Below are 27,799 nucleotides of genomic sequence, written 5' to 3'. Positions count from 1 at the left end.
TGAAAGAGTTGTAGATGCAGAGCTGGAGAGCTCTGGAACAAATGAGGCACACCATGAGTGTGCCTGAGGGCTGTGGTCCAAACCTTGAGCTGTGGTAACAGAAAGACAATTTCTGTTGGCCTGTTGATTCCCAAGTGACGGTGCCTGGCTTTCTAAACGGAGCCCTCTAGGAGTTCTCTCCATCTTCCTCCCACCAAAGTGGATGTCCCTCCAGCTTTCCTTTTCTGCCTTCCCTGGAACTGTTGCAATCCTTTCTGACTTTCCTGTGTTAGTTTATTGATTGCTTCATTTATACTCTGACTTTCTCCCCAATGGAAACCTAAACCGGCTTATCTTTGGTGTTCTCCTCTCCTCTATTTTATCCTCACAACAACCCTGTGAAGTAGGTTAGGAGGCTGTCGAGAAGTTGCTTTTTCTCCTTCTTGCCCCACAGCATCACCACGTTTCATGCACATCCCAAGTGTTCGGTCTCTTTTGCGATCTTCCTCAAATCTAAATTACTGCAGTATTTTGGGGGATGTCACAACATAGCCAGCTCAGTGGGCAGAAAAGTCCAGGTGCTGCCAGACCCACCCATATCAGTGCCATCTTGCCTGCCCGAGTACCCACAGTGGCCATGTCCTTCATACACACTCCATACCACCAGGGGAAATTTTTGATGTTTTCTAAAAATCAGTCAATATATCAGTATCAGTATACATTACCTGTGTATAAGATAGAGCCAGCATGGTGTAGTGGTTAAGAGCAGGTGCACTCTAATCTGGAGAACTGGGTTGGATTCCCCGCTCTGCCACTCGAGCTGTGGAGGCTTATCTGGTGAATCAGATTAGCTTGTGCACTCCAACACATGCCAGCTGGGGGACCTTGGGCTAGTCACAGCTCTTCAGAACTCTCTCAGCCCCACCCACCTCACAGGGTGTTCGTTGTGGTGGGCGGGGAGAAGGAAAGGAGATTGTAAGTCCCTTTGAGTCTCCTTACAGAAGAGAAAGGGGGGATATAAATCCAAACTCTTCTATGTCAACTATGTTTTCTTAAAACAACATTAAACGAGCCCCCCCTCCCCTCTGCTGAGGGAAAATGGCCTCTGTATGAACTGGGACAGGGAAACCATGGGGAAATTTACCACATGGAAACCCTATTGCCCCTGTGCTTCCTCTGGAGTGATTGCAGGGAAACCACAGGAAAGAGTCCTCATCTGGAAAGGGTCCCATGAGAGGACAGGAGAACCGTTTCTACTTTCCTGAGCCTCTTGAAGACCGGGACAAAAATGGCTTCAATTTATTGATTCTTGGAATGTATGGATGTTTGTAGCTTATCTTTTTGCACAGGAGGGAGGAAGTAAGAAAGCCATTCTGCAGATGAGTCCACATCAGAGATGACCTTAATCAGCAGGCTTTTGATCATGTTTATGGTGACTTTGCAGCCTTCTGGTCTTTTGGTTCTTTTCATCATCTGTCTTGGAAAGATTTCCTAATGGGTTGCTGCATCCCCCTGGCAACCAGCAGGAGGCTTATCTTGCTGAGGGACCCTCACTGGAACTTAATGGGCCCCATTTGTATTGGGGAGGGCAGATTATACATTGAATCATTTTTTAAAAAAAATCACAGGTGATGCATTCACGTCATTCCGTGTGCCCCCGGAAATGATGTCAGCTGCACCTGGTGCAGAACGCGGCAGTCCAACTGCCAGCAGATATCTCAGGATGTCACCACATAACACCTGTCCTGAGGGAACTGCACTGGCTTTCTGTTTGCTACCAGGCCCAATTCAAGGTGCTGATCCTGGCATACAAAGCCCTACATGGCTTGGGCCCTGAATATTTGAAGGAATACCTCCTCCCATATAGACCTGCTCAGGCACTGAGATCAGCAGGAGGGACCTTCCTCGTCTTCCAAGATTCAGGGGATTGAGGCTTCCCAGGGGGCCTTCTCTGTGGTGGCCCTGGTGCTTTGGAATACTCTCCCCCTGGAGGTCTGCCAGGCATTGACTCTGCAAGAGTTTATGCGCCTCTTCAAGACCATCCCCTGTACAAAGGCGTATGGGTGATCCCCCCTGGGCTGTGCTTCCCCCTCCTCCCATTTTACTTCCCTTTTATCTTGGGTACCTGCATCACTGTACTGGTACTCTATTGGTGCAGCCCCATCCAGAGGCATATCTCAGGAAAATGTAGCTTGGTGCAAAATCTGAGTTCCCCCCTCCCCTCCCCATATGGGCGGCCACTCACCCTCACCATGACCAAACAACTTTTTTTGCACCAGGTCTTGAAGTCAGCTTATGGACCCGGGGGGAAGGAGGAGGGGTGGGGGGCAATTTTCACCCCCCACATGACTAAATGGCCAGCCTTGGGACATTTGATCTCATATGTCCCCCTGGGCAGTACACCCCTGGCCCCAGCCCAATTTTTGAAGTGTGTTATGGGGCATTACGGGGGTGGGGGATGGCTATACATTTTTAGGAGGTTTAGGGTAGGGGATGCAGATGGTTTTTAAAGTAGATTTTATGATGGTTTTAAGATTGTTTTATAACTGTACCCTGCCTGGGTACTTCGATGATGGGCAAGAAACAAGTGTACAGATAAATAAACAAATCACTGGGGACATTCTGACATTTGGACAAAATGATATTGGCCATGCTGGTAGGGGCTGATGGGAATTGTAGTCCATAACATCTGGAGTGCCAAAGGTTCCCCACCACGGCGTTAAAACCACAATGATTTGCCCAAATGCTAGAGTGTTCTTGGGTGATGTGCTGATGTCAGTTCCTGTGTGTCCAAAGGTGACATCAGTACATAGGGATGCTGCTAATATCCCCCCTTCCAGTTTCCTGCCATCAGCAGGGACTTTAGTAAACAGGTTCCCCAGTAACTCACTCCCAGCTGCACTCCCTGAGCAGAAGCCGTTTGACTAAAATGCTCTTGGCTCTCTCCGGCTGAATATGCCTTCTAGTTGCAGCACTTAATTAACAGTCCCGCTTAGATTATGGATTTAATTATGTTTTGAGTGGATAGACAGTTCTTTTGTTTACATACTCAGCATAGCTGTTTCCACTTTTTAGTAACAATGTTTGTTTGTACTTTAAAGTCAATATCCAAAACATGCATACAAAGAAAACTTGACCAAGTTAAAAGGTATTTATTTCATAAAGACTTCTTGTTTCCTTTGCACTGAATATTAACCCTTAAACCCCAATCTTTCAGCACTTGGTCATTAAACATCAAAATAAAATTAAACCTTGAACATTATTATTGATTAAAAGTCTCACTTTTCTCTATTGGATCTTATTTTACAGTTCTTAACCTTCAGAACCACTAATCATCCATTTATTTTTGGTCTGGATTACCAAGGATTTCCAGTTCTCCATTAATTGTCTACTAGATCATATTTTAACTGTCCTTAACCTTCAAAACCACTAGTTATCAATTTTTGTCCTGTTTTGTCTAGATAGTCTATTGAGGGTTTCCAATTGTCCATGAACTCAATTAAGTTCTTTTTGTTAAGTAGCAAAGTTAACTTGGCAAACTCTTCCAGCTCTGGTACCTTTGCCCACCATTTTTAAATTGTAGGTATAACTGGAATTTTCCATTTCTGCACATATAGTTCCAGCTGTCATATATAAAAACAAAGTTCCAATGTTTTCATTCCAAAGATCTGTCCATAAATCCTAGCAGGTAAGCCTCAGGTTTCACTTAATACATTAGTCTGTAAAATCCTTTGGATTATTGCATGTATTTACCTCCAAAATTCTTTAACTTTAGCACAAGTCCAAATACAGCTGTTTCTAAACACTTTCTGGCTTCTCGACTCTACAGCATGGTACTCTGCTTGCTCTAGAAAGAGCATGTGTGTTTTTTCTAGCCTGCCAAAGCTGTGGAAAGGTACTCCTGATCACTGCTGCTACCTGCTAATGTGGACCTACTGGGGCAAAATATGAAGGAACAAAGGGTGCATAGTTTAGCAGTTTTCTTGGATCTAGGCCTACTGATGGATAAGCAGGTAGCAGCCTTTCCAGCTTTGGCTGGTTAGCCACCTGTGGCCATTCTTTGGCAGAAAAGATCCAGCCACTGTAGTGCAGGCCCTGGCTACATCTAGATTAGATTACTGCAGCGTGTTCTACATAGGGCTGTCCTGGGTGAGTGTTCGGAAAGTTCTAGTGGTGCAGAATGCTGCCTCCAGGATGTTGACTGGAGTAAGTCCTTGGGACCACATTTCACCACTTTTGGCCCATTTTTGCCAGTTCCTAATCTGTTTCCTGGCACAATTCAAGGTGCTGGTGTTGGCTTTTAAAGTCCTATATAGTTTGCGACCAACATACCTGAAACCCTTAAGAACCTGCTCAACCTTTGCAGTTATCTTCTGAGATTAGGTGGGTGCCAATCCTGGAGAAGGCATTATGAGTAGTAGTTCAAAAACTGAAACTCTCTCTTCCGTCTGCATCTGTTGTCACTAGCTCTAATCTTAATGGTCAGCGCAAGAACTAGACGGATTTATATAACATCTGTGGAGATCGCTGCAGCGGAGCGCTGAGGTCCGTGGTTCCTAGCTTAATCTCCCGCCAGGCTGGTTCCTGGCACCTTTATTGTGATTCTATCGGGGCGGTAGGAAGGGAGGCGGAACGAGGGAGTTCCGGGAGAGCGGAGGTCGGGAGATCATCATGTGATGCATGATCTCACCTGGCTACGGCCAGGAGAGGATGCAAGCGCCTAGCTCTAATCTCACCTGGGCAAGACCATTGTCCCTGCCTGTGACTGAGCCAGATAGTCTGTATGACCCAAGTGATCTACAATGTGGGTTGAGGGAGTGGGGGCGGTGCGACTCCTTTCAGAAGGTCAGCAGGGTCCGCTGGTGCTAACGTTTACTACGTGCTGCTGGGTCAGCAGTGCATTACTTATGTCACCGCAACCGAATGCGACCCGCGTGGTCAAGCGCCAGAGTGAAGGCGAGGCGTGGAGATAACATCTAGTGGAGATCGCCAGCGGGGGCGGAGGAGTCCCGATGTTCTAGCCGAATCTCCCGTGCTGGTTCCTGGCACCTTTTATTGTGATTCTATGGAGTGTAGAAGGGAGGGAGCAGGAGGGAGTTCGGGAGGAGGCGGGAGGAGTCGGGAGATCATCATGTGTGATGCATGATCTCCCGCCTTACAAGCTCACGTCTTGGAGGAAGGAAGCGTCTAAGCCCTGAAGAAATCCTCACCTGGGGGCAGACCATTGTCTAAGCCCGAGTGGCTTCAAACCGAATAGTTCATGACCATTGACTCATCACGGGGTTGAGGTAGAGTGAAGTGTGACCAAGAGAGCCGTCAAGAGTCGTTGGTGTGCCAACGTTCTACTACGGTGCTGCTGGGTCAGCAGTGCATTACTACAGTCACCTTCCTCCAGTGGGTGAAGACTTTCTTGCTCTATCCTTTGTTCCCTCAATGATCTCCTTCCTACCCACTTTTTTTTTACTGTTTTTACTTTTGCAGAAATATTTTAGCTTTCCTTTTAATGATTAGTTTTATTTGTTTTTCTATGGTTTTTAGTGTGTGTGTTTTATTATGTAAGTTTTTAATCTGTTAGCCACCTTGGTAGTTATGATAAAGACAGGAAGGTTTTTATAAATTTTATAAACAACAATTTTTATAAATAAAAAACCCAGAAATTGTTGGGAGCTACTACCAGCATCATGACTTGAATGATTTAAACCGGGGCTCCCTGGATTCGACCATTCCTCTTGACCTCAAAATTTACAATGCAATCCTAAATTTATACCCTTCAAAGCCTGTTCCCTTCAACTGATTTAGAAGGGATTAACTCTGTTTAGGATTGCGCTAGAGTTGGATTGCTTTAAACCAGTCACTTTTGCCATAACCTACTTTGCAGGGGGTTATTAAAATAAAAGAGGTTACATGTTTGGCCTTATTGATGAGTAATGATTAAAAACACAGATGTTTGTGTACCCCCCCTCCCCCACCTGGCTGACTGGAAGAGAATTCAGTGCTGCTTCTTGATCCCATCATGCCAAAGACCAGGGGAGAAATCAAGAGAATTTGGAACAACATTTTCTGCTGGAGTCTTCAGAACGCTTTGCTGGTGTGCTCCAGTTCAGTCTTCAGAGGGGCTACCCAAGTGTTCCATTACATTTGAAAAAAATGTAAAAAATGTAGGTCCATTGCTTATCTGTATTTATCTCTGGACAGATGTTGACATCTGTAGCTTTTGGGGTATCTCCAGCCTTGACACTCCTCTCCCTAACAGATGCTTGTGTGTGTTCCAGGTGCAGTTCCTTGGTCTGAATCAGACATTGGGGATGGATATTTACTTGGGCTTTGTTTGATTTAGATTCTAGCATCAGAGAACGAGAGGGCACGTTCAGGTGAAGGATGCTCACTTGTACACACTTATTTGGAAAATGTGAGTTTGGTGTGTCCCGTTCTCTTGTTGCCTCCAGGGCTGGGAAAAGTCCAGGCTGCTTTTGGCGAGCCGAAATGGTGCTCTTCCTTTCTTTTGTGAGTGCTTTGCTGAACTGCCTAACAAAAGTCGCATTAAATTACAGATTTTGTGGGGTGCTGTGGCTTTTTAATCAAAAAAATATGAACAGGACAAGTCGGTCAGTGAAAACAAAATACAAAGCATAACATTCAACAATTAAGTCAAAAATCATTGTTGTGTCAATGACATGATGTCATTTCCAGGGCTGAGGTCAAAATGACATCATGCCACAGATGGAAGGGCTCCCCATGTCTCTGTCTTCCAGTCTCCTACAATGTTCCGGCCACCAACTGTCCAGCCTGCCTGCCCACTGTTGCTAATATTTTTATTATGGAAGCTTAAGCATTATTTTCCTGTCCTCCTTCATCCCTCTGTCTTCATATAGGTTTCCTTGATATTCCTGATCAGCGGCTTAGTGATCCTGGGCTATGCGGCCTCGATCAGCATGCAGACAACATACCAGGGTGTGGTGAGAGAGATCTGTGGGCCAGCTATCGGCAAGCTCTGCGAAGCCTGCTTCATTCTGAACCTCTTCATGATCTCGGTGGCTTTTCTCAGAGTGATGGGTGATCAGCTAGAAAAACGTAAGCCCCTTGACCCAAGGAATCTTTCCTGCATCTTCCTGGTAATTGATAATTTACCCATTTTGAACCCTTCCCTAGTGAAGCAATACACATTAATCAAATTGAATGTCACAGAGATTTTCACTCTGGCAATTTGAACTGTTAGATTTGAGATTAAGACCGACAAGAATTTCCGGGTGTAAGCTGTTGAAAACCAAGCCCCCATCATCAGACATCTTGATGGTTTATATCCTGAAACTCTCGCTGGTCTTCAAGGTGCTCCTGGATTCAAATTCAAACATTCTGCCTCAGACTAACAGAGCTACTCCCTGAAATTATCAGGCAATTTGGAGTCCCCAGAATCAGATCTTGTACAGAATCAGATCTTTGGTCTACTAAGCTGAATATTGTCCTCTGTAGAGCCAGTGTGGTGTAGTGGCTCAGTCTTGCCAGTCAGGGGAAGAGGTGGACCACCAAAATCTCTCCTGCCACCCCCCCCCCACATCATGCTGCCACCACCACAACTGCAACAAGAAAGGAGGAAAGGTTTTGTTGGGTGTTTTCTTTTTGGCGGGGGCAACAGTGTGGTGGGGCAGGAGTTTGGTGGGGGTGGTAGTACGCCATTGGTTTGGAGATCAGTTGAAAATACATGTCCTTAAGGGTGGCAAAATTAAGGATGACAGAAAATACATGACCTTAAGGATGACTTAGAGAAGTTAACAGCCCCCAAGAACTGCTACTTGTTGCCTGAACCTGCTGCATTCAACACAGTGTCAAATGAAGCTGGTTCAGCAACTTCTGAGTTTTCTGCTGAACACACAGGGCACTCTGGCTTGGTTTGCCCTTAAAAGAACCCATTATTTCAAAATCAGTCCCTTTTACGAAAAGCTGAAACGTTGTGTGAGTTAATACCCTTTTCAAGATAAAGATGACATCAGATTTGAGAATTCATCTGCTATTTTCTGGCCCCATCTTTAGTCTTGAATGCTCCACTTAGGCCCTAGAACATACCTGGTTCTGTCCCCAAGGCCCTAGCATCCAAGTGGAGCATTCTGGAACAAAGATGGTCCAGGAAATGGCGGGTAAATTCTCAAATCTGGTGTCATCTTTATGTTGAAAAAGGTATAGCATAGGCTGGGATGTATAATTTCTGGCTGGAAATGTGAGATGAAATTTTTGGGTTTTTCCTTGTCTTTAAGGATGAGACCCTCCTGGTACAAACAAATCTAGAATATTGGGAAGGGGGGGAGGTTTGCGTAGAATCTTCCCTCTGATGTGGACATATTGCTTACTTCTCAGAACAAAAAATCCATAGCAGTCAAATATTGGCTTATGCAGTTGAAAATTACCTACCTTGTTTTAACTCGTGTAGAAATTGTGTGCAGAAGTCATTTTGCCGTGCTGTAGGGCCAAATTTGATGAGATGTGTTTTTTTCCCAAATGCGGTCCGGGTTCCCCTGTCTGGTCAGTCATCCCATTAGTCAGACATCAGCAGCTAGAAACTAACTTCCTGAATGCTAAAGGCACTCAATTCCAGAGTGGGTGGAACCAGCTTCATCCTTCTCTCCCTCCATCTTCCCAACATGAAAGGGCCCCAGGGGGGCATTATTTGTTCTGGTTGGGAACTAATTGTATATTCAACCACTAAATGGCTGCCATGGGGGTTGAGATCAATTGAAATGTTGGAAGATTCCAGGGCAAGAGAGATCCTCTGATGAGGGTGGCAGCTGTGTCTGAATGGGTACTTCCCTCACACCCAAAGGTAATTCCTCCTGGGCTCTTCTGGAGCACCTTCTGTCCCACTGAGGTGGAAGAAAAACAGGAACCCTTCCTTGCTTGGTGTAAGAAATGGTTCAAGGGACAGGAAACAGGTCAGTGGGGACTATTTTGCCCATGAGCACCGTGATGCAGATCACTGTTGTAAACACCTTAGTAAATTGAATGGGAAACTAATGTTGACTTGCTGCTGTCTCCTTTCCAGTGTGTGATTCATTCTATCCAAATGAAACCTTGAGTGGTGGGACCCCTCACCACCACTGGTTCACAGACAGCCGCTTCACTTTGTCGGTGCTGTGCATCCTGGTCATCTTCCCTCTCTCTGTCCCAAGGGAAATTGGGTTCCAGAAGTATTCAAGGTGAGATGCCAATCACAGCGATGCTCTCAGCCGGCTAGAATGAACCAGAATAGCAGTGCATGAAATTGAGAGCTCCTTTTCCATGATAAGAAGGTCCAATCAGGAACAGACTCCTTTTCAAGCTATCCTTGCTGCTTCAGATTTTGGGGATTTCAGAAGGCCAACATTCTTCACCACCTCTGGAATAATCAATCATTTACATCTAGAGAGAGCTTTTTGGTTTGTGTCTGTTGTTTCTTGGACCGAAATAAGCAATCCTTGAGTTGGGTTTGGTTCTGCCACTGGAGCTGTCAGTCAGATGGGTTCTACCAGTCTGATGCCTTCCGCTGAGAACTGAAATCCCACACATGGCACCACAGTTCGCAAACCTGTAATTGTGAAGCGTAGGGGTCTTTTCTCCCCCTCCATGCCATATTCCTGATCAGAAACACCTTTGGGGTGGGGTTCTTTGTGCAGCTGAGAGTTCCAAAGGTACTGATGTGGGATACAGATGTATTCTGAACACAGCAAATAGTGAGCCCCTCTGGATTTGGAAAATGGCACAGGAAATGGAAGGCATAATAATTTTTCTCCATGCACGCTGTAATTCAAGATCCAAACAGGGCAAACTGAGTTTTCACTGCAGAACCAGCAAGTTCATGTAGACTACCCTAATTGTTCCCCTCCCCAGTAACTACTTTTCTGGATCATCTCTTTAGCCCTTTCCTCATAGAAAAGGTGCTCCAACCCCTAAATCATCTTGATTGCACCTTTCCCAGTTCTGCAATATCCTTTGTGCAATGCTGCAACCTGAACTGCACTCAGTATTCTAAATGAGACTGCACCGTAGATCTATACAGTGGCATTACAGTATTGACTTTCCCCCCAGTTCCTTTTCTAATAATCTCCAGCACAGAGTTTGCTTTTTCGCTGCTGGCTTATACCAAGTCTGTGCTTTCAAGATCCCCCATACCACCACCAAATCATGGTTCCTCAGTCTCTGCCAGTTCAGACCTCATCAGCACATATTTAAAGCTAAGATTTTTTTTTCCATTTTAGTATTCATCATCTTAAGGTGGCCCACCTACACTAACCTTCGTTTGCCATACTGTTGTCCTCTGATACTCTCTAACAACAGACCTTGGCTTTTACCATTCCAAATAATGATTTATACTGCCTTCTCTATAAAGAAGTCAGAGCCAGATTTCTTGCTAATATTAGCAGGCCGAAATTTTTTGCTCTGACCTTGAGAAATTGATGCTTCTCTTATCTGATATAAGCTCATTTATTTCATATAGAGCTTTTCTTTTTGCCTTGGCTGCTAGGACATTATGATCCGAATGTGCCATTAAAAACTCCCAAACAGAGTATAAAACTTCAGTGAACTAAACACCATTTACCATGTGTTACTGTGTTTTTGTTGTATAATTTTGTTTTATACTATGTAGATGATTTGTACCAAATGCATTCTGTTTTTTATATTTTTGTTATATTTTGTATTTTATCTATCTTGGTGTATTGTGATGACCTACAGCCTTATATAGTACATTATTTCTTCTTTATGCCCTATTGTTGGATGGCTAGAGCATTCATTGTGCCATTGTGTGAGGACGCTGGAATAGATGGACCACTGGTCTGACCAGCAGTGTTCTTAGCCAGCATGGTGTAGTGGTTAGGAGCGGGTGGATTCTAATCTGGAGAACTGGGTTTGATTCCCCACTCCTCCACCTGAGTGGCAGAGGGTTATCTGGTGAACCAGATGTGTTTCCACACTCCTACATTCCTGCTGGGTGACCTTGGGCTAGTCACACTTCTTTGGAACTCTCAGGCCCATTTATCTCACAAGGTGTCTGTTGTGGGGAGAGGAAGGGAAAGGAGCTTGTAAGCCACCTTGAGTCTCCTTACGGGAAAGAAAGGTGGGGTATAAATCCAACTCTTCTTCTTCTTATGTTCTTAAGCTGCAAAGTAGGGAAAGATAAATCATACTTGTGGTTGGAATGCAGGGCTGTGCCAAACTTTCATGTTGCATACCCCTTAATCTCTCTCTTTGTGTATTTCAGTATTCTTGGGACCTTGGCTGCCTGCTATTTAATGCTGGTCATCATCATAAAATACTACATCCGAACCAATCACAATGTCAAATATGAACACCACAGTTCTTTCGGGTAAGTGTTGGCACAGTTTGTTTGCTTAGCAACAGGCTGTGAGATTCTCCGGAGTTGGTCTCTGTGGTGATTTTCAGATCCTGGCATTACAGGGACACTGCTGCTATGCAACTGTATAAAATGTCCCATAGTTCCTCTGCTGACCATTTAGCAGAACTGTTCCTCTGATTCCTCTCATCCCCAGTGTGCCTGTGCCAATGTTCCTGCAGGGGGTGAAAGGAACTCTTGCATTATGTATCTTCCTGTTCCCTATGGCACGTCAGAATATTATAACTCAGCTGGCCCTAAAGAGGAATTTGGAGCATGAGGCTGTACACTGCTTAAAATCCCTTTGAGCCTCTTGTGCTGTCTGTTCACACAAGGCAAAATGTTGTTTCTGTGAAACAGAGGAGCAAGAGGGTTGACGTTTACTTCAGGGCTTTCAGCTCAATCCTGGGCAGAACTGGGGACTCACTGGAATCCCTGGCCTATTGTCAGACTGCAGAGTTATGGGTCTGCATTCCCTGGCTCCACCTTCTCCATTCCTTTCTTTCCCCCTCCACACACATTTGTGTGCTTCAGGACTAGCTAGATGAGACACTGGAAGGGGAGATTTGTGATCTCATCCCCAGTGCATTATATTAATGGAATACCTTGAGCTGAATCATGACCATGTGATATGGGTGTGGCCAGAGGCGTAGCAAGGGGGAAAAGCACCCAGTGAGCTGGTGCATCCTCCATCCCCGTCCCACCCCGGAATGCCCCTGCCACACCCCCACAGGGGCGTGTGCCCGGTGTGTTGTGCACCCCCGGCCCCCTTGGAACTACATCTTTGGGTGTGGGATAACTTCCCCTGTGCCATTTCTGCCTGACCACTCTCTCCTCAAGCTGTGATTTACCCCATTAGGGGCCAGTACAGATACTTTATGGGTAAAGAGCAAACTGGAGGTGTGGGAGTGCTCTGTGTCTTTCATATGATGTGTACCTGCTTCATATAACACTGGCTTGGCTTGCTTTTCATGTCGCATTTAATTGTCTGTGACATTCTTCTTCCTTCACCCCCTTTCCTATTTTATAGGGTTTCTTCCTGGGCCTCTGTGTTCAGTGTTGTCCCAACAATCTGCTTTGGATTTCAGGTAATGGGGTAAAAAACCTCTCTTTCTCTGATGTAGATCTGCCTCTCTGCTTTTCTGTCCACTCCATTGATCTCCTTTTGGAAGAAGGGTAGGAGAAGCTGGATGGACATATAGAAGCCTCTGAAGTTTCTTCTTGGAAGGAAATGTTCATTGCCTTTTAAAATAAGATTCAAATCCTAAACTAGAAAGCAGATGCAAAAATAACACGTGTGTGTGTGTGTGTGTTCATTTTGCATCTAAGTTCTAGTGTAGGATCCAAATCTTACAGCCCATTAAGGTAGCTTTCTTGTAGTATGCTCATGCATTGTATGCTTATGCACTGGAAACATGAGGATAATAAAATTCCAATGAACAATGCGAAACAGAGCATGCACAGCATTCTGTATATGATCAGAAATTCCTGCAGAATTCCTTATTCAGCCACTGTCACTGAGAAAAGGCAGACTGGATAGTAAGCAAAAGGAGGATGCCTGTTGCCTCCCATATTGTCTGCTTTAACAATGGAACTGTTATTTGTAGCTGTTGGAGGGAAGTGGAAAAAAGAGGCAGGGAAGGTCCATGCCTCATAAACACCTATGAAGCTGCCTCATACTCAGAAATCATTGGCCCACCAACGGCAGTATTGTTTGCTCAGACTGGCCGTAGCTCTCGAAGACCTCAGGTGGAGGACTTTCACATCACCTCCTACCTGGTCCTTTTAACTGGAGATGCTGGGATTGAACCGGACACCTTCTGCATGCAAAGCAGAGGCTCTTCCCCTGAGCCACAGCCCCTCCTTCATTGACCTGTTCTTGGTCTTCCAGTGCCATGAAGCATGCATTGCCATCTACAGCAGTATGAAGAACAAGAAGCTGTCTCACTGGATTCTGGTATCTGTGGTGTCCATGCTGTTCTGCTTGCTTATTTATTCTCTGACTGGTAAGCTTTAGCTCCTTCAACTCTCTCATCTTCCTTTCAATCCCTCTACCAAGAATTTTGGGATCTCTCTCTCTGAGGCCAAGTCTCGTCAAATTCTGGGCCGAGAATAAATTCTGCAAAATAAGGGCCTAGCTTAGATGGGACCAAAGGTATGTTGAGTATAGCACCCTGTTCCCCATGGTGGGCAACTAAAGGATCTCAAAAAATCCACTTGTGGGCTAGTGTTCTCCTTTCTACCATCCACTGCCAGTTGGTATTTGGTGCACCTGGATGGTCTTCATCAAGGTGAGGCTCCTGGACCTGGGAATCCAGCCATTTCCATCTGAGGCATATTCTACCAGTGGAAAGATCCTATAAGACTACAGAGACCAGCTCCCCCGAAGAAAATAGGTGTTTGGGGAAAGTGGTTGTGTGGCATTATGCCCTGCTGAGCTCCCTCCCACCCCCAAACCCTGCATTCCCAGATTCCACCCCAAAATCTCCAATCCGGAGCTGGCAACTCTAGATAAGGTGGGGGCGGTGGGAAGGGGGAGCTGATCTCCATCAAGAAAATCTGAACTCAAATATCTGCATGGTCATGAAGCAAAGGTCAGAACTCCTGCATGTGATGAGTGACTGGGGGATGCTTCTCAAAATGGTAGCTCTGTGCTGGCTTCTTTCCCATCACTTCTGTCATCTGTTGGATTGCTTACTCTGCATCAATGCTTATCCTGTACATTTTCTCTGCTCTTGCTTATCTTCAAAGCTCAGCGGCTTCCCTGCAAGCGTTTCTCAATCAGCCGCTTCATTGCCGCTAGATAGGAGCAGCAGCTTGTGCAAGAGCAACTAGAATGCTTTCTCTTTGCCACACAATAACGCATCCCCTGTTTTACTCAGGTGTTAGCCTAAAGCAAACGTTGATTCATAGCAGCCCATTGGGCTTGTGAGTCTCTCAGCAAGCAAAAGGATAATCTTGTGGCTTCAGACCAGATTGAAGCAGGGAGGCCCAAGGTCTCTAAAACAAAATAAATGTAATATTAGGTACTGGATACATACTTGAAGCAACTCCTCACATCATTAGCAATGTGTACATAAGTGCTGCCAAGTCACATCCAAGTTATGGCGATCCCAGCAAGGGGCTTTCAAGACATGTGAGAAGCAGAGGTGACTTGTCCATTGCCTTCTTCTGCAAAACCTTCTTTGGGGGTCTCCCATCCAAGTACTGATGCTACTTAGCTTTCAAGATCTGGCAAGATCTACAGCAGGAAACTGAGTCTGATGGGGTGTCTGTAGCAAGTCTGATTTCTGGGAACCAACACACTGCCATGAAAAGGTAAGCTTTTAGAGAATGTTAGATGAGGAATGGGAAGACCTGGGTTCAGATTCCGCTACTGGGCAATGGAGCTCGTGGGGTAACATGGGGTTAGTAGTCTTCATTGGGTAGACTCTGAATGCCAGTAAAGAATCCTTGGAGGGAATGGTGGGATTAAAAAAGTACTACATAAGCTGAACTTGAGCAAACAAAGCAGCATGATAAGATTCTTCAGTATTTGGTGATATGTAGTCTAGTCGGCCATGCACATATGCACAATAGCCCCAAAAGCAGAGGTGGGATCCAGCAGGTTCTCACAGGTTCCCGAGAGTAGGTTACTAATTATTTGTGCGTGCTGAGAGGGGGTTACTAATTGGTGATTTTGCCACAAGATTTTTGCCTTAATTACGCCCCTCCTCTCAGCAGTAGCGCGCAGAACTTGAAGCAGTCTAGCAGGAGGTGCACCGGCGTGCGTGGCAGCCTGCACCTGCGTGCATTCGTTTCCCGCCCACAGCCCCGCCCAGGAATGCCCCACCCCCGGAATGTCCGGCCATGCCCCGGTCGTGCCCCACCCAGCCCCATTGGCTCTATGCCACAGTTCGAATCCCACCACCATGGGAACCTGTTACTAAAATTTGTGGATCCCACCTCTGCCCAAAAGCCCAGACATGCCTGGTCTTGGCAGGGCTTAGAAACTAAGTAGGGTAGACCTTGGATGGGAGACCATCACTGAAGACTAGAACTGCTGTGCAGAGGAAGGCAATGGTAAACCACCTCAGTTCATCTCTGGCCTTGGGAAATCCATGACATCAGACTTCATGGGGCTGCCATGAGTCAGTGACAACTGGATGGCCTGCTTTGTCTTCATAGTGTGTGGCATGCCATTCTTTTGTGAAACACATTGGATTTAAGAGCAGATCTAATATAGTGTTTTAGCTGAGAGATGAATTTTTTGTTCCCCATCCTCCAAGGGGGATTACTTAAGAGGGGAGGTTATGCCATTATCATCAGCTTGGCGGAACAGCTGATATTTTTATCTGCTCTCTCCTCCTCTTTTTCTCTCCCTCAGCAGAGAAATTGATACTAACCTGAAAGAAAAAAAAGGAAATGATACTCTGTGTAGGCTACCTTCCTCCTAATGTCTCAACACACAACAAATGTATTCCGATTTAACAAATTAACATCTTTGCAGACCGTTAGCTGTTTTTGTTGTGGATTTGAATCTGTTCTGGGTATGGATATTTATTTGGTACATAGCATTTGAAGGCCCTGCTGGGTCCATCAGCAGGGATATATATTTCCATAAAAAGAGGAAGAGGAGTTTGGATTTATACCCCACTTTTCTCAACCATAAGGAGTCTCAAAGTGACTTACAAGCACCTCTCCTTTCCCTCCCCACAACAGATACTGAGGTGGGACTGAGAGAGTTCTGAGAGAACTATGACTAGCTCAAGGTCACCCAGCAGGTCTCATGTAGAGCAAAGGTCTGCAACCTGCGGCTCTCCAGATGTTCATGGACTACAGTTCCCATCAGCCCCTGCCAGCATGCAGCCCCTGCCAGCATCCAGATGTTCATGGACTACAAATCCCAGCATGCTGGCAGGGGCTGATGGGAATTGTAGTCCAAGAACATCTGGAGAGCCGCAGGTTGCAGACTCCTGATGTAGAGGAATGGGGAAATAAACCTGGTTTACCAGATTAGAGTCCAGTGCTCATGTGGAGGAGTGGGGAATCAAGCCCAGTTCTCCGGATTAAAGTCTTCTACTCTTAGCCCACTATACCATGCTGGCTTCTTGGCCCTAGGTAAGGTGAAGATGTGCCAAGAAGCGTGTATCTTCTGCCCATCTGCCTTTCAATATCCTTGTGCCTTATTGTCAGCAAATACTCTGCCACACTTGTCTGTAAGCACTACACTGAAGTAATAAGCAGTTAACTTTCCTAGCTGGTTAATTGCTCTGCCTAACAGGTACATGGGACTGTCTCCAATATAGGGCTCTATGGCTACTTGACATTTGGTGCAGATGTTGCTGCTGATATCCTGATGTCCTACCCTGGGACTGATGTGGTGGTCATCATAGCCCGGCTGTTGTTTGGTGTCTCCATCATCACCATCTACCCAATTGCCCTTCTCCTGGGAAGGTAAGCTTCAGAAATGACAAATGTTCTACATGCCCAGAACAATGCAGGGATAGGATGACTGTCAAGCCTTGGATGTATAAGTCCAGGGTAGGGGTGGAATTGGTTAGGTCTCGAACCTTGACTCAATCAACAGACTCTGTATTGTTGATTAGCAGTGTTTATTGAAAGGCAGCACAGTACCCAGTTTATTAAAGTCAGTTCTGGCAAACCTGGCTCTTGCTATCCCCTTTATTCAGAAATAATCCCCCCTCCCGCTTTCCCAAAGAATGTGAGAAAGAGTTACTTCAGAGCTGAGGCGTCCCAAGGTCGGTGACAGATAGAGATAAAGCCACCTGGCCCGCTGCTCCCACAGAGCAATGGAAACATCTCATTTCCCATGGGAATAGAAGTGTCAGGGGTAAGCCTAATCTATGAAGCGTGTGAAGCCATAAAGAAGAAATCAAGGAAAGAATGCCCCATTACAGCAGTGGTAACATATGGCAGGCTGGTTACATGTATCTTATAGTGATTACATTGAGTTAGGAATGCATCTCAATCAACTAGGTGCAATCCCTGACAGAATTCAACCTGATCTGCTACTCCTTGCAGTGAGTTGCTTGGATGTTCTATCTTTTCCCACTGAGGGAATGGAAACTTGTACAAATTGCAAGTCAGAATGTTGCAGCTAGAAGCCAAGCAATTTATGCTTTCAGAGAAGCTTAAAAGTTTGCATGCAATAGTTATAATATTTCTGAAGTGAAAGGGTGGCCAGAGGGCTTTTATAATATGTGGGAGATGGGATGCCCGTGCCACTTCAGTGCCAAACACTCTTCTAGACAAATTCATTCCTCCTCTAATGTATAAAAACTGGCCTTATTTGCATAAGTTAAAACCATTAAATGCACTGATATACAACTGTAACGCAAGAAGCACAATGTACCAATCAATATGCGTTGTATATCTCACTGCAGTAGCAATATACATGCAATAAATTCTCAATTATTAGAAATTTTTCTATTTGGTATCAACAGACCTAAACATTCATACTTAACAATGTACATACAAATAATATAAATCAAGTAGTTATAAACAGGTAAGTATACAATTCCTCTAAATAGTCTAAACAGAAGCCGGAGAAGTATTATTTTCATACATTCTCCTGTATTGGGCAACAGCTGTTGACCTGCAAGTGTTCATTATTCCGTGAATGCGGTAATAGTTTGTAAATCTTCTTTGTATATAGCGTCCCAAAAAGTTTTCATGTGCGGGACATAACCCGTCAAATGGACTACTCACGACATAACTAGAACAGCACAGTTTAATTCATAAATTTCATTCACTCCAATCGGCGTAATGATGTTGCCGGTTTCCTCTTTGAGAGAAGTGCAAACCATTCCATGCCTTTGGATTGCACTTTTGTGAATACTTCCTCAGTGTACTATTTCTCATTGTATTCAGGGACTAGCCATACAGGGTTATCCTCTTTCATCACTTTGTGGATTCCCAAAGGCTTTTTCTCAGTCTTGTTTATTTGCATAAATGACTGGAAGTATCAGGACCTTTCTTCAGACTGAGTGGCTTCTGCTAATTGAGGATAATTAGTGAAGTGTCCTCGCAGGGAATCAACAGGAGATGTTTTTCTTGGAATCTCTCTTTAGTGCGTAGAATTCAAAATCCATCGATTTGGAAAGACAACACTTCCCAGCTAGTTGGAAGGAGCAGAGAAACAGTCTAGGGACCAAGATAGCAATCAGGATTTAACAAGCCAACTCAGTTCAAAAGCTGTGAGTTAGCTGTATGTGAAGCACCTTGAACCTGATACCAGATCAGCAGTTTTTTTTCCTGCTCTAGGAATACCTTTTTGCTTTCAGTCAGTTCTGTTTATGCATTTGTAAATAAAGTGCATACCTCAGATGCTGTCTAAGTTCTGTAGCTGTCACCCTACAATCTTTCTGTTTTGACAAGAGATGAGCATGTACCAGTTATAGTTATTCAGTTCATGGTTCACAGCTCAGCAGACAGGGTGCTCATCCTTATTTGTCAGTCAAAAATACTCATGTGATTGATGGGAAATAAATGGAAACTATTCTTACAGTGGCGTCCTAATACTGCTGTTTGGGAAGGCATCACAACTCGGTGGCAGAGCCTTACGTGCAATAAGTTCTAGGCCAGTATGGCATGGTGGTTAAGAGCAGGTGCACTCTAATCTGGAGAACTGGGTTTGATTCCTTGCTCTGCCCCTTGAGCTGTAAAGGCTTATCTGGTGAGCCAGATTAGCTTGTGCACTCCAACACATACCAGCTGGGTGACCCTGGGCTAGTCACAGTTCTTCAGAGCTCTCTCAGCCCCACCCACCTCACAGGGTGTTTGTTGTGGGGAGAGGAAGGGAAAGGAGATTGTAAGCCACTTTGAGTCTCCTTACAGGAGAGAAAGGGGGGGGTATAAATCCAAACTCCTCCTCCTCCTAATTTGCCATTCTGAACATCTGGAACCTGAAATCAGCAGTAAAAACCCCAGCGCCATCCACTGTGCTGTGCATAACTGTGCTTTGTCCCTGCCAGGTCAGTCCTACAAGACATCTGCTTTGGCAGCAAGCACAGCTCCATCCTGACCATGGAGCCTTACGAGAAATGGTTGCGTGTCTTGCTCACCACTGTGTGGGTTATGGTGACGCTCATCATTGCCCTCTTCGTACCAGACATCAGTGACATCATCAGCGTCATTGGGGGTATCAGTGCTTTCTTCATCTTCATCTTTCCAGGTAGGCCCACTTAGCAAAGGGTGAAGGAATGACACCCCTTTTTAAACGTTGAGGTCATGAAGGTGTTCCTCCTTACCGGGAGCCAAGGTTTTTGTATAGCGGATTGCCCTGTTAAGTCTTTCCTGCCTTTCCCTTTTTCTTTCTTTTTACAGCTACAAATGAAACATCTTGAGACAGAGAGAGAGACCTCTCAATGAAATAAAATGGTGTCATTGCTGAAAATCTGTCCTCTTTGCCTTTTACCATCTTGGTTGGTCGTTCTTTCCGTCTCACCTCCCCCACCCTCAAACTGCCATGACAGATTTCTTGGGTTGAGGAATGAAGGCAAAAAAGCAGAAACATCAGATCAGATATTTGACCCTAACATGCTAACTGGTGTAGAATGACTGTCTGAGGGGGAAGTCTGGCCTGGCCCACTGTCTGGTCCTTAGATTATTCCTCTCTGACTGATCAGTGTGCCTCTGACTACCGATGCCAAGATATGAACCAGACATGCTTAAAACTCTTTAGAAAATGTATAGTTGGAAGTGGGTTGGATGGAAATGCTCTTAAAGAATAAAACTAAATGTTTGTTCCAATTGTAGGGCTGTGTTTGGTGTGTGCAATGGACACCGAAACGGTCATGCCAAGGACCAAGTATGTATACGTCTCCTTGCTTACATGGATATAAAAACTCTGGAGAATTTATTGTTGAAGGCTTTCACGGCCAGAATCACTTGGGTGCTGTGTGGTTTCCGGGCTGTATGGCCGTGTTCTAGCAGCATTCTCTCCTGACGTTTCGCCTGCGTCTGTGGCTGGCATCTTCAGAGGATCCTCTGAAGATGCCAGCCACAGATGCAGGCGAAACGTCAGGAGAGAATGCTGCTAGAACACGGCCATACAGCCCGGAAACCACACAGCACCCAACTCTGGAGAATTGTTAGCATAACTTAATGTCTTCCCCACAATATTGATGATCATTTTAGGACTGATTAGTGCCTTATTCTTTTGATGCCTACTTTCCAGTTGGCCCAGTGGTTTGAAAGGAACACTGGATGGGTTCACCCATTCTTTAACAATAGTACCACATAGTATAGGAGTTAAGAGAGGCAGAGTCTCACCTAGTGAACTGAGTTTGTTTTCCCATTCCTACGTATGAAGTCTGCTGGGTGACCTTGAGCTAGTCACAGTCTCTCAGGCCCACTGTCCTCACAAGTTGTGGGCAGAGGAAGGGAAGGAGATTATAAGCCACTGTGAGACTCCTTACAATTGAAAAAAGCAGGGTATGAATCCAAAACTCTTCTTTGTCTTCTATATGGATCACAATGAGAGACAGTATGGTGTAGTGGTTAGTGTCTGACTAGAGTCAGAGAGATCCAGATTCAAATACAAATTATGTTGTAAAATGCTTTGGGTCCCCCCACTGGGGAAAAAAGTGGGCTATATATTCCTAAAAATAAAATTGAAATGCTGAAATGGCTTTGCTGAGTATGATCAGTTGTTGAATGTGAGCATTCATTTATATTATTAAAAAGCATATAGTATGTGCATGGGTGAAATATGCTGTGAATGTACAATAGAAATTAATTTTACTATTGGAATGTCAATATTCTGCCTTTCTCCCCAGACTTAGAGTAGCTGACACAGTCAGCATATTTATTTAGATATTTATACTCTGCTGTTCTCAGCCCAGAGTGGCTTCCTTTCTTCCTTCATCTTATCCTTACAATCCTTACAATGACAATCTTGTGAAGTAGGTTAGGCTGAGAGCGATAACTCAGCTTCTACAGCAGAGTGGGGATTTTAATGTGGGTCTCCTAGGTCCTATTGTAACACTGAAACTATTATACCACACTGGCTCAGATAAATTGGTGACTAACTTCCTCACTGACCCCCAGAGAACACTAGCTTGTAACAAAAAGCCTTCTGAAATAGGACAGTCTGGCACATTTTCCTCATGGTGGCAGAGATGGTACCCTCTTGCCAGTCTCTATCAGGCCATTCCATTAAAATATGTTTTACCACTGAGAAGGCCTGAGATCAGCCCAAAGAAGAGCAACATATTGATCTATACAAGAGTGTGCACCATCAGTTCAGTCCTATATCCTTTGTGCAGTGCAGTTTATATCCTTTGAAGCCTGTTGAAGTCCATGGGTTTAGAAAGGTGTAATATGTTTAGGATTACACTGCATATTTTTCATGATGTGTTCTAAAGAGGACAAAGGCATACAATACACTTAAGAAAAGTACACAGGTTAAGAAATTGGGAAGCAATGCACGAGAATCAAATTCTAAGGACATTGAAATCAATGCTGGCGTTAAAATGAAAGATTGTGAAATGGAAGTCATCCTTTCATCTGAAAGGTTACAAAATGTTTCCTCCTATCTCTGAGGAACAAGTTCAGGAAAGATAGAGTTGCATTTTTAATCTGCTTGAAAACTAAGGTAAACCGAAAACACTTTGGGCATCTTCAGATGTACCATCCCAAAAATCTATGATTGTATCCATGGGCCACTGAGCAGAAGCATGGGGGCGGGATGGTGCCCGGGGCAACACCTGCTCCAGGTGCTCCCCCCCCCCGCACCAGCCAAAGGCGGGGCCAAGGTGAGGCGTGTGGAGGGTGATTTTCTGCCACCACGTGACCAGCTGGCTTGCGCCTGGGGACATGTGACCCCACATGTCCTCATGAGCGATCCACCTCTGCCACTGAGACTGAAGTGGTGGAAACATGCTGTCAAGTCACAGCCAACCAAAGAATTTTCAGGACAAGACATGGTCTCTCCAAGTGGAATAGCCTTATGTCATTTGATGTAGGCATCCTGACCTAATTTGCCAGAGTGATAGTTTGGGTCCAGGGAACCCAGACTGGGGTGGGCTGGGGGAATTCTTGTCTTGCCCCTAACTGATGTGTCTCTATCCACATTTGGTTACAAGATCTCTACATAAAGAAACAGCACCCGGCCTGCCTGCTGTAACTGCTATTATTAGTAATTAAGAGTGTCTATCAGTGTCCTAGTAGCAAAACTTTAATAAAGTTCAGTTCCTTCATAGAAGTGCCCCCATCAAACTTGTACAATTCCATGTTTTGTTTTCCCCACCTGCAGATCTTTCCTGACTACCTGGGGTATCATTACTGTCTTGTGTGGCGCATTCATCTTTGGACAAAGCACAACTATTGCCATTATGGAACTGGTGGACAGATTCTAGCAGCGTCAGGGTGGAGATGGTTGTGAAGTTAGGAGCCTTGGGTGAAAAATGGACTCCGTTCTTGCAGGTTGGCTAATCCCGGTGAGGGTTTCTAAGTAACCTGGACAGGTATTTCTGCAGTGGTTTCTGACTGGGCAGAACTTTAAACAATGCTCATTTTTTAAAAAGCTGTCTCTAATGTGTGTTTATATAAATAAAAAAATTCTGCAAGTGGGCCATGCAGTTGATTTCTGTGGGTTTCGTTCCTTTGGGATGCTCCATGAGTCAGCCCTTCTGGTTGGCAAATCCTCATATCTGTCTACTGTAACACAAAGGAGAATCACTCCTACTGAAGGAGGTGGTGTTTTACCCCAAAACTGACTGGCAAACTGCCATCAACCTAGATGTGGATAGAAGGAGATGGTTCTTTGCCTCCCATTGAGGATGGTTTCCATTATTTCTTTCTACTTCTGTTCCCTACCTCTTCCTCCGCTCCCAGCATTGTTTCAAGTGAACTTTGAGTTTTTGTGTGTTGTGCATTAAACTATGGCTCAGCGTTAGTCTCTCCCGACACTTTTAGTGAGAACTCTCTGCTCCTTGAGAATTTTTTTTTTGCTGGTTACACTAAATAATGCATACTGAGTCTTGTTTTTAAGAGAACCTTTTAGAATGCTTGAAGTCCAAGCAATCTTCTGAACCTTTCCTTTCCCACAAACACAGCGGTGCCTAAAAATTATGACCATCGACCTGAAAACAACTGGCGCTGAGAGCAGCAGTGGCGTAGTGGTTAAGAGCAGGTGCACTCTAATCTGGAGAATCGGGTTTGATTCCCCGCTCTGCCACTTGAGCTGTGGAACCTTATCTGGGGAACGAGATTAGCCTGTGCACTCCAATATACACCAGCTGGGTGCCCTACCCTGCTGCTCTCAATCAGAGGTGACTACCTCAAATTTACGGAGCGCATTTGGATTGATCAGTTGATGCATGGGGGGAGACTGTGGTTCGGTGGTAGAGCATTTGCTTTTCATGCAGAAGGACCTGGGTTCAATTCCCAGCATCTACAGCCATAAGGATCCCATAGTAAATAATATGAAACAGCTCAGCCTGAGACGTTGCTGACAACCAGTGTAGACAATTCCAGCCGTGACAGACTCTGTATATGGAACCTTCATCTTTGCACTGTGAATGCAAATAAAGAAATTCCGGAAGGCCAAGCTGTCCCATGTTAAATTTTATTTGGTTACCTGAAACTGAAGTCATAATTATACAATAGCATATCAGATTGTTTTTTTTATTCAAAATTGCTTACATATTGGCTAATACTGACATCCTGCCGTGTGCTACTGGAGAGCGATGCCATCTTGTTTCTAAAACAGTACAGGTAAACTAGAAAGGTTACAGTCAAAATTCAAGATGATAAAGCAAGCACTACTGCCCGAAGAAAGTGTTGCCTGCTTTAGTTCTCATCGGAGCAAGTCGTTAAAAATGCACAGAACTTGGTAAAGTAACAGTGCTACTTCCTACAGCAAAAAAGTCTTCTCTAAGTACATCAAGGCTTAATTTTTTATTATGCATGCACTGGCACGAAAGTGAAGGAAACAGAGGAAATTAAGAGAGAGGAAGGAAAATCATCTGAAATGAAGAGAAGGAATTCTGCGGGTGTCGTTGTGCTACCTCCTGTGTAGCTTTGGGCAGCTGAGTTTTTTTTTCTCTGTTGTGTGGAGCAGTGCTGAGGAGATTATCAGCAAGCTACGATTCCGCCGATTCTTTTGCAGGGTGGGAGGGAACTATGATGGTCAACACGGTATGATACAAACTGAATGCCACTCATAGGGTAGTTATAATCTGGGATTTCTGATAAGGCAGCCATGTCTTCCCTCCCCTCCCTCCAAAGTCCTGGCTTGTTTCCACTTGGAGATTTTGCTCTGCCTTGGCTTCCGAAGCATCCGCAGCAAGGAGTCCTCCTTCTATGTTTCTTCCCTACAGTGGCGTATCAATAGAAAATGGAGCCTGGAGCAAAAACTGTGTTTTCCACCATGGCAGCCCATGGGGCGAGGAGAGGGACTGGAGGCCGGCAAAGGCCAGGAGCCTGTGGGACTCACCTTCCCGACTTGCTCTGCTGCTCGATGGGGCCACCCAAAAGGTGTGCAGACGGGACAGCAGCGGGGTTGGCCCAGTGGTGTGCTTGGGGCAATTGGCCCAGCATGCTATCTGAAGAAGGACGGGCTCTTCCTTCCCAGAGAGCACTAGCCACACAGGACCCAGGGGGAGTGAGGAGAAGGTGTGGGGCAATTTTCTGCTCCCCCACGTGACTTAATGGGGGCCGCCGGGGACATTTGCTCCATACGTCCCTCTGGGCAGTACGCTCCTGCATCCCTATGCTTTGCTGTGGTCTTTACCAAAGCTGGTTCGATATGATATGATTATTTTGGAAAGATAGCAATTAAAACATCTTGGATGTGGAAAGGAAGATGCACATTTTTGCAGATCTTGCACACAGCAGGGCCATTTCCCTTATGGTGGATCTCATAGTCACCACTTCCTATCCACTGTGTGTGTGTGTGTTTTAGGCTTTGAAAAAACCTGTAATCCCCAGATCACTACAGTGTTAGAATGTTTTAATGATGAACTAGTTTCCAGCTTCGACATTTTTAAATGAAAGTCTACCCCCTTTTTTGCAGAGTTAAGAGATTTGCTGCACGTTTCTTATTATGACTCAACAATGAAAAGGGCTAGAAACTTTTTCAAAAACAGAAGGCTAGGAAATGAGTATATTGTTGCAAAAGAACATCATAATGGCAGCCATAGAGGGCTGAAGCAAGGTAATCATGGAGAGAACTCCTACACGGATGCTCTGTTGCCACTCTGAATGCTTCTATGTTCACAGTAGCAATGACAGCTATACTGAGAGCCATCTCCATGTGGAAGCAGCCCTAATCTAGGAGGAAGATGAACTGCCTTTTGAGAATAAGTAGCCCAGGCTGTTACATGAAGCTGATTACCTTACTCATGACTGGGCTGACTGCAGTTGTTTCTGGCCATTATAGTCTCCTTCAGCATGGCCACAGTTCCTTGTGATATTTATTTACCTGGATGTTTCACTTCAAACAGGAATTCAGTTTATCTTGTGGCCATACCTGGAAGGGGAGTCCTGATCAAATAACTTGAGCTGGCACATGATACAAAGGCACTCAAAGGGCATATCTACAACTCCAGGTTGACATTAGTTTGGTACCCCCGTAAATTTTGTGCTTATTTTTATTTGGCAACAGTGCAGAGAAATGAGTTTAGAAGAAAAGTTTCCTGGGTTGCATGAAGAGATGCCAGGGCCACTACTAGAGTTTACTGACACCACGTTGGGAAATTCCTAGAGATTGGGGCATTGGAGCCTGAAGAGGGACCTCATCTGGGTATAATGCCATAGAATCCATCTTCCAAAGCCGCCATTTTCTCCAGGGGAAATGATCTAGAGATCAGTTACAATTCCAGGACTCCTCCAGGCCTTCCCTGGGGATTGGCAACTTTGTTGCACCAGTTTGTATATCGTTTCAGTGCAGCTTGTCTCTTTGCCTCTACAAGGATTACCAAGCAAGGAAGGACTTCACAGGATATGAAATGCAGACTGAACATTACTAGCCCATGTTCCAGAATTTTTGTCACAGAAAGGAAAGCTACAAACATATTACTAGCAGGTCACTCCTATGCCATGTGGGAATGATGCTGAACATTGACTGTATATTCCAAAGAGATATGCTGCTACTGTATTTATGATATCTGTGCCTGTCCTCCTTGGGGCCAAACTACAGGTGTCTAGAATTTCAGACACATAATTCGGTCCACAATTCCTCTCCAGTCTTGGTTCAGAAGACAAAATTCCACAACATGCCTCGTCCTCTCACCATTATAGGTTCTACCACCTGGGCTTCCAAGAATGGAACCCTGAGGCGGACCATCCATCATCCTCGTGCTGAGCGGTTGTGCGAAAGCAGCTTCCTGACAGCCCCTCTTGTTTTACTGCTACCCTGTGCCTGTCCTCTGTTGCACAGGCACAGGGACATTTTCTCCAGATCTCCAGCTACCACCTTTCTCCAGCCACCACCTTGGCTTCAGTACCCTCTTCCCTGGTTTGAAAATGTCCTCTTGCTGCTGTGGGGTGGCAACCTGTATTAAAAGGTGACACATCACTGGGTGTGTGGTTTAAGGAGATTTGTTTGGCGTGGGGCCAGTTTTCCAAAGGCCAACGGGCAGCTGATAGAACTTCTAGGAACAAAATGTTTAGTAGAAACTCTAGAGCAGCAAGCCCGTGCCTCACACTCTACCCGCCAGTGGTGCATTTTACCAATCGCCTTGGCACAAGTGGTACATTAAGAAAATGGAGGGCCTTTCTGGAAACACAGCCAGATAGAGATGTCAGCCTCCGGGTGGTACCTGGGGTCTCCAGCAATTACAACTCATCTCCAGACTACAGAAGTCAATTCCCCTGGTTAAAATGGATGCTTGGGGGTGGACAGATTATATGGCAAGAGATCCCTGTCCTTCCTCAGGTTCTACTCCCAAATCTCTAGGAGTTCCTCAACCTGGAGCTGGCAATCCTACTCCCCACTGGGGAACCTGGCAATGCTACAACCAGGAGCTGGAAAAACTCCGGATGATCTACTAGTTGCCTGTCAGGAAGACTGTCTGTGATGGTGGTGGACTTCCCCATCTCTATTGGGGATACGCCAGTTTCTTCTCCTCTGATTCAGGTTGCTATGGGCAACTGTGCTTCTGAAGATTGCAGGTTCCCAAGGGGTCAGAGTCATGATTTGCTGAGGAAACTGGAAGTGGGGGAAACTAACATCTCCTGTCCTGCCTGCAGTTTAAATTTGCAATGCTGAAGGCACGGGTTTCAAACAGGCTTATCTGCTCTTGCGGATTAGCAACTTGGAAATAAAAAAAAATGGTTGTTCTGTGTTCTGGGCCAAGCGTGGTGTAGTGGTTAAGAGCAGGTGGATTCTAATCTGGAGAACTGGGTTTGATTCCCCACTCCTCCACCTGAGTGGCAGAGGCTTTTCTGGTGAACCAGATGTGCTTCCGCACTCCTCCTGGGTGACCCTGGCCTAGTCACAGTTTTTTGGAACTC

The 27,799-nt window shown here is 45.2% G+C and overlaps 1 protein-coding gene, 1 long non-coding RNA gene and 1 other non-coding gene across 4 annotated transcripts in view; 2 read left to right on the top strand and 1 right to left on the bottom strand.

Moving 5' to 3' along the window:
* The window catches only part of SLC38A8 (solute carrier family 38 member 8), a 38,312-nt gene extending 15,400 nt beyond the window's left edge, over positions 1-22,912 (top strand). For both annotated transcript variants that reach the window (XM_048515931.1, XM_048515932.1), the window contains exons 3-11: positions 6,852-7,050; positions 9,011-9,164; positions 11,204-11,308; positions 12,366-12,423; positions 13,227-13,341; positions 16,624-16,771; positions 19,312-19,511; positions 20,096-20,147; positions 22,596-22,912. In XM_048515931.1, the coding sequence (XP_048371888.1) occupies positions 6,852-7,050; positions 9,011-9,164; positions 11,204-11,308; positions 12,366-12,423; positions 13,227-13,341; positions 16,624-16,771; positions 19,312-19,511; positions 20,096-20,147; positions 22,596-22,698 (1,134 nt within the window). In that variant the 3' untranslated portion in view covers positions 22,699-22,912. The remainder of the gene's footprint in view (positions 1-6,851; positions 7,051-9,010; positions 9,165-11,203; positions 11,309-12,365; positions 12,424-13,226; positions 13,342-16,623; positions 16,772-19,311; positions 19,512-20,095; positions 20,148-22,595) is intronic.
* LOC125443672 lies at positions 79-27,713 on the bottom strand. Its single transcript, XR_007246159.1, has 3 exons — positions 26,777-27,713; positions 7,797-7,812; positions 79-89 (listed from the first exon to the last, which is right to left on the bottom strand). It is a non-coding gene; the product is annotated as an uncharacterized LOC125443672 (long non-coding RNA).
* Positions 23,668-23,740, top strand: TRNAE-UUC. The gene has a single exon. It is a non-coding gene; the product is annotated as a tRNA-Glu (tRNA).
* Positions 27,714-27,799: the final 86 nt, after the last annotated feature.

Source organism: Sphaerodactylus townsendi, linkage group LG14 (genome assembly GCF_021028975.2).
Source record: "Sphaerodactylus townsendi isolate TG3544 linkage group LG14, MPM_Stown_v2.3, whole genome shotgun sequence".
NCBI classification, from domain to species: Eukaryota; Metazoa; Chordata; class Lepidosauria; order Squamata; family Sphaerodactylidae; genus Sphaerodactylus; species Sphaerodactylus townsendi.
This window is presented reverse-complemented; position numbering and strand designations above follow the sequence as displayed.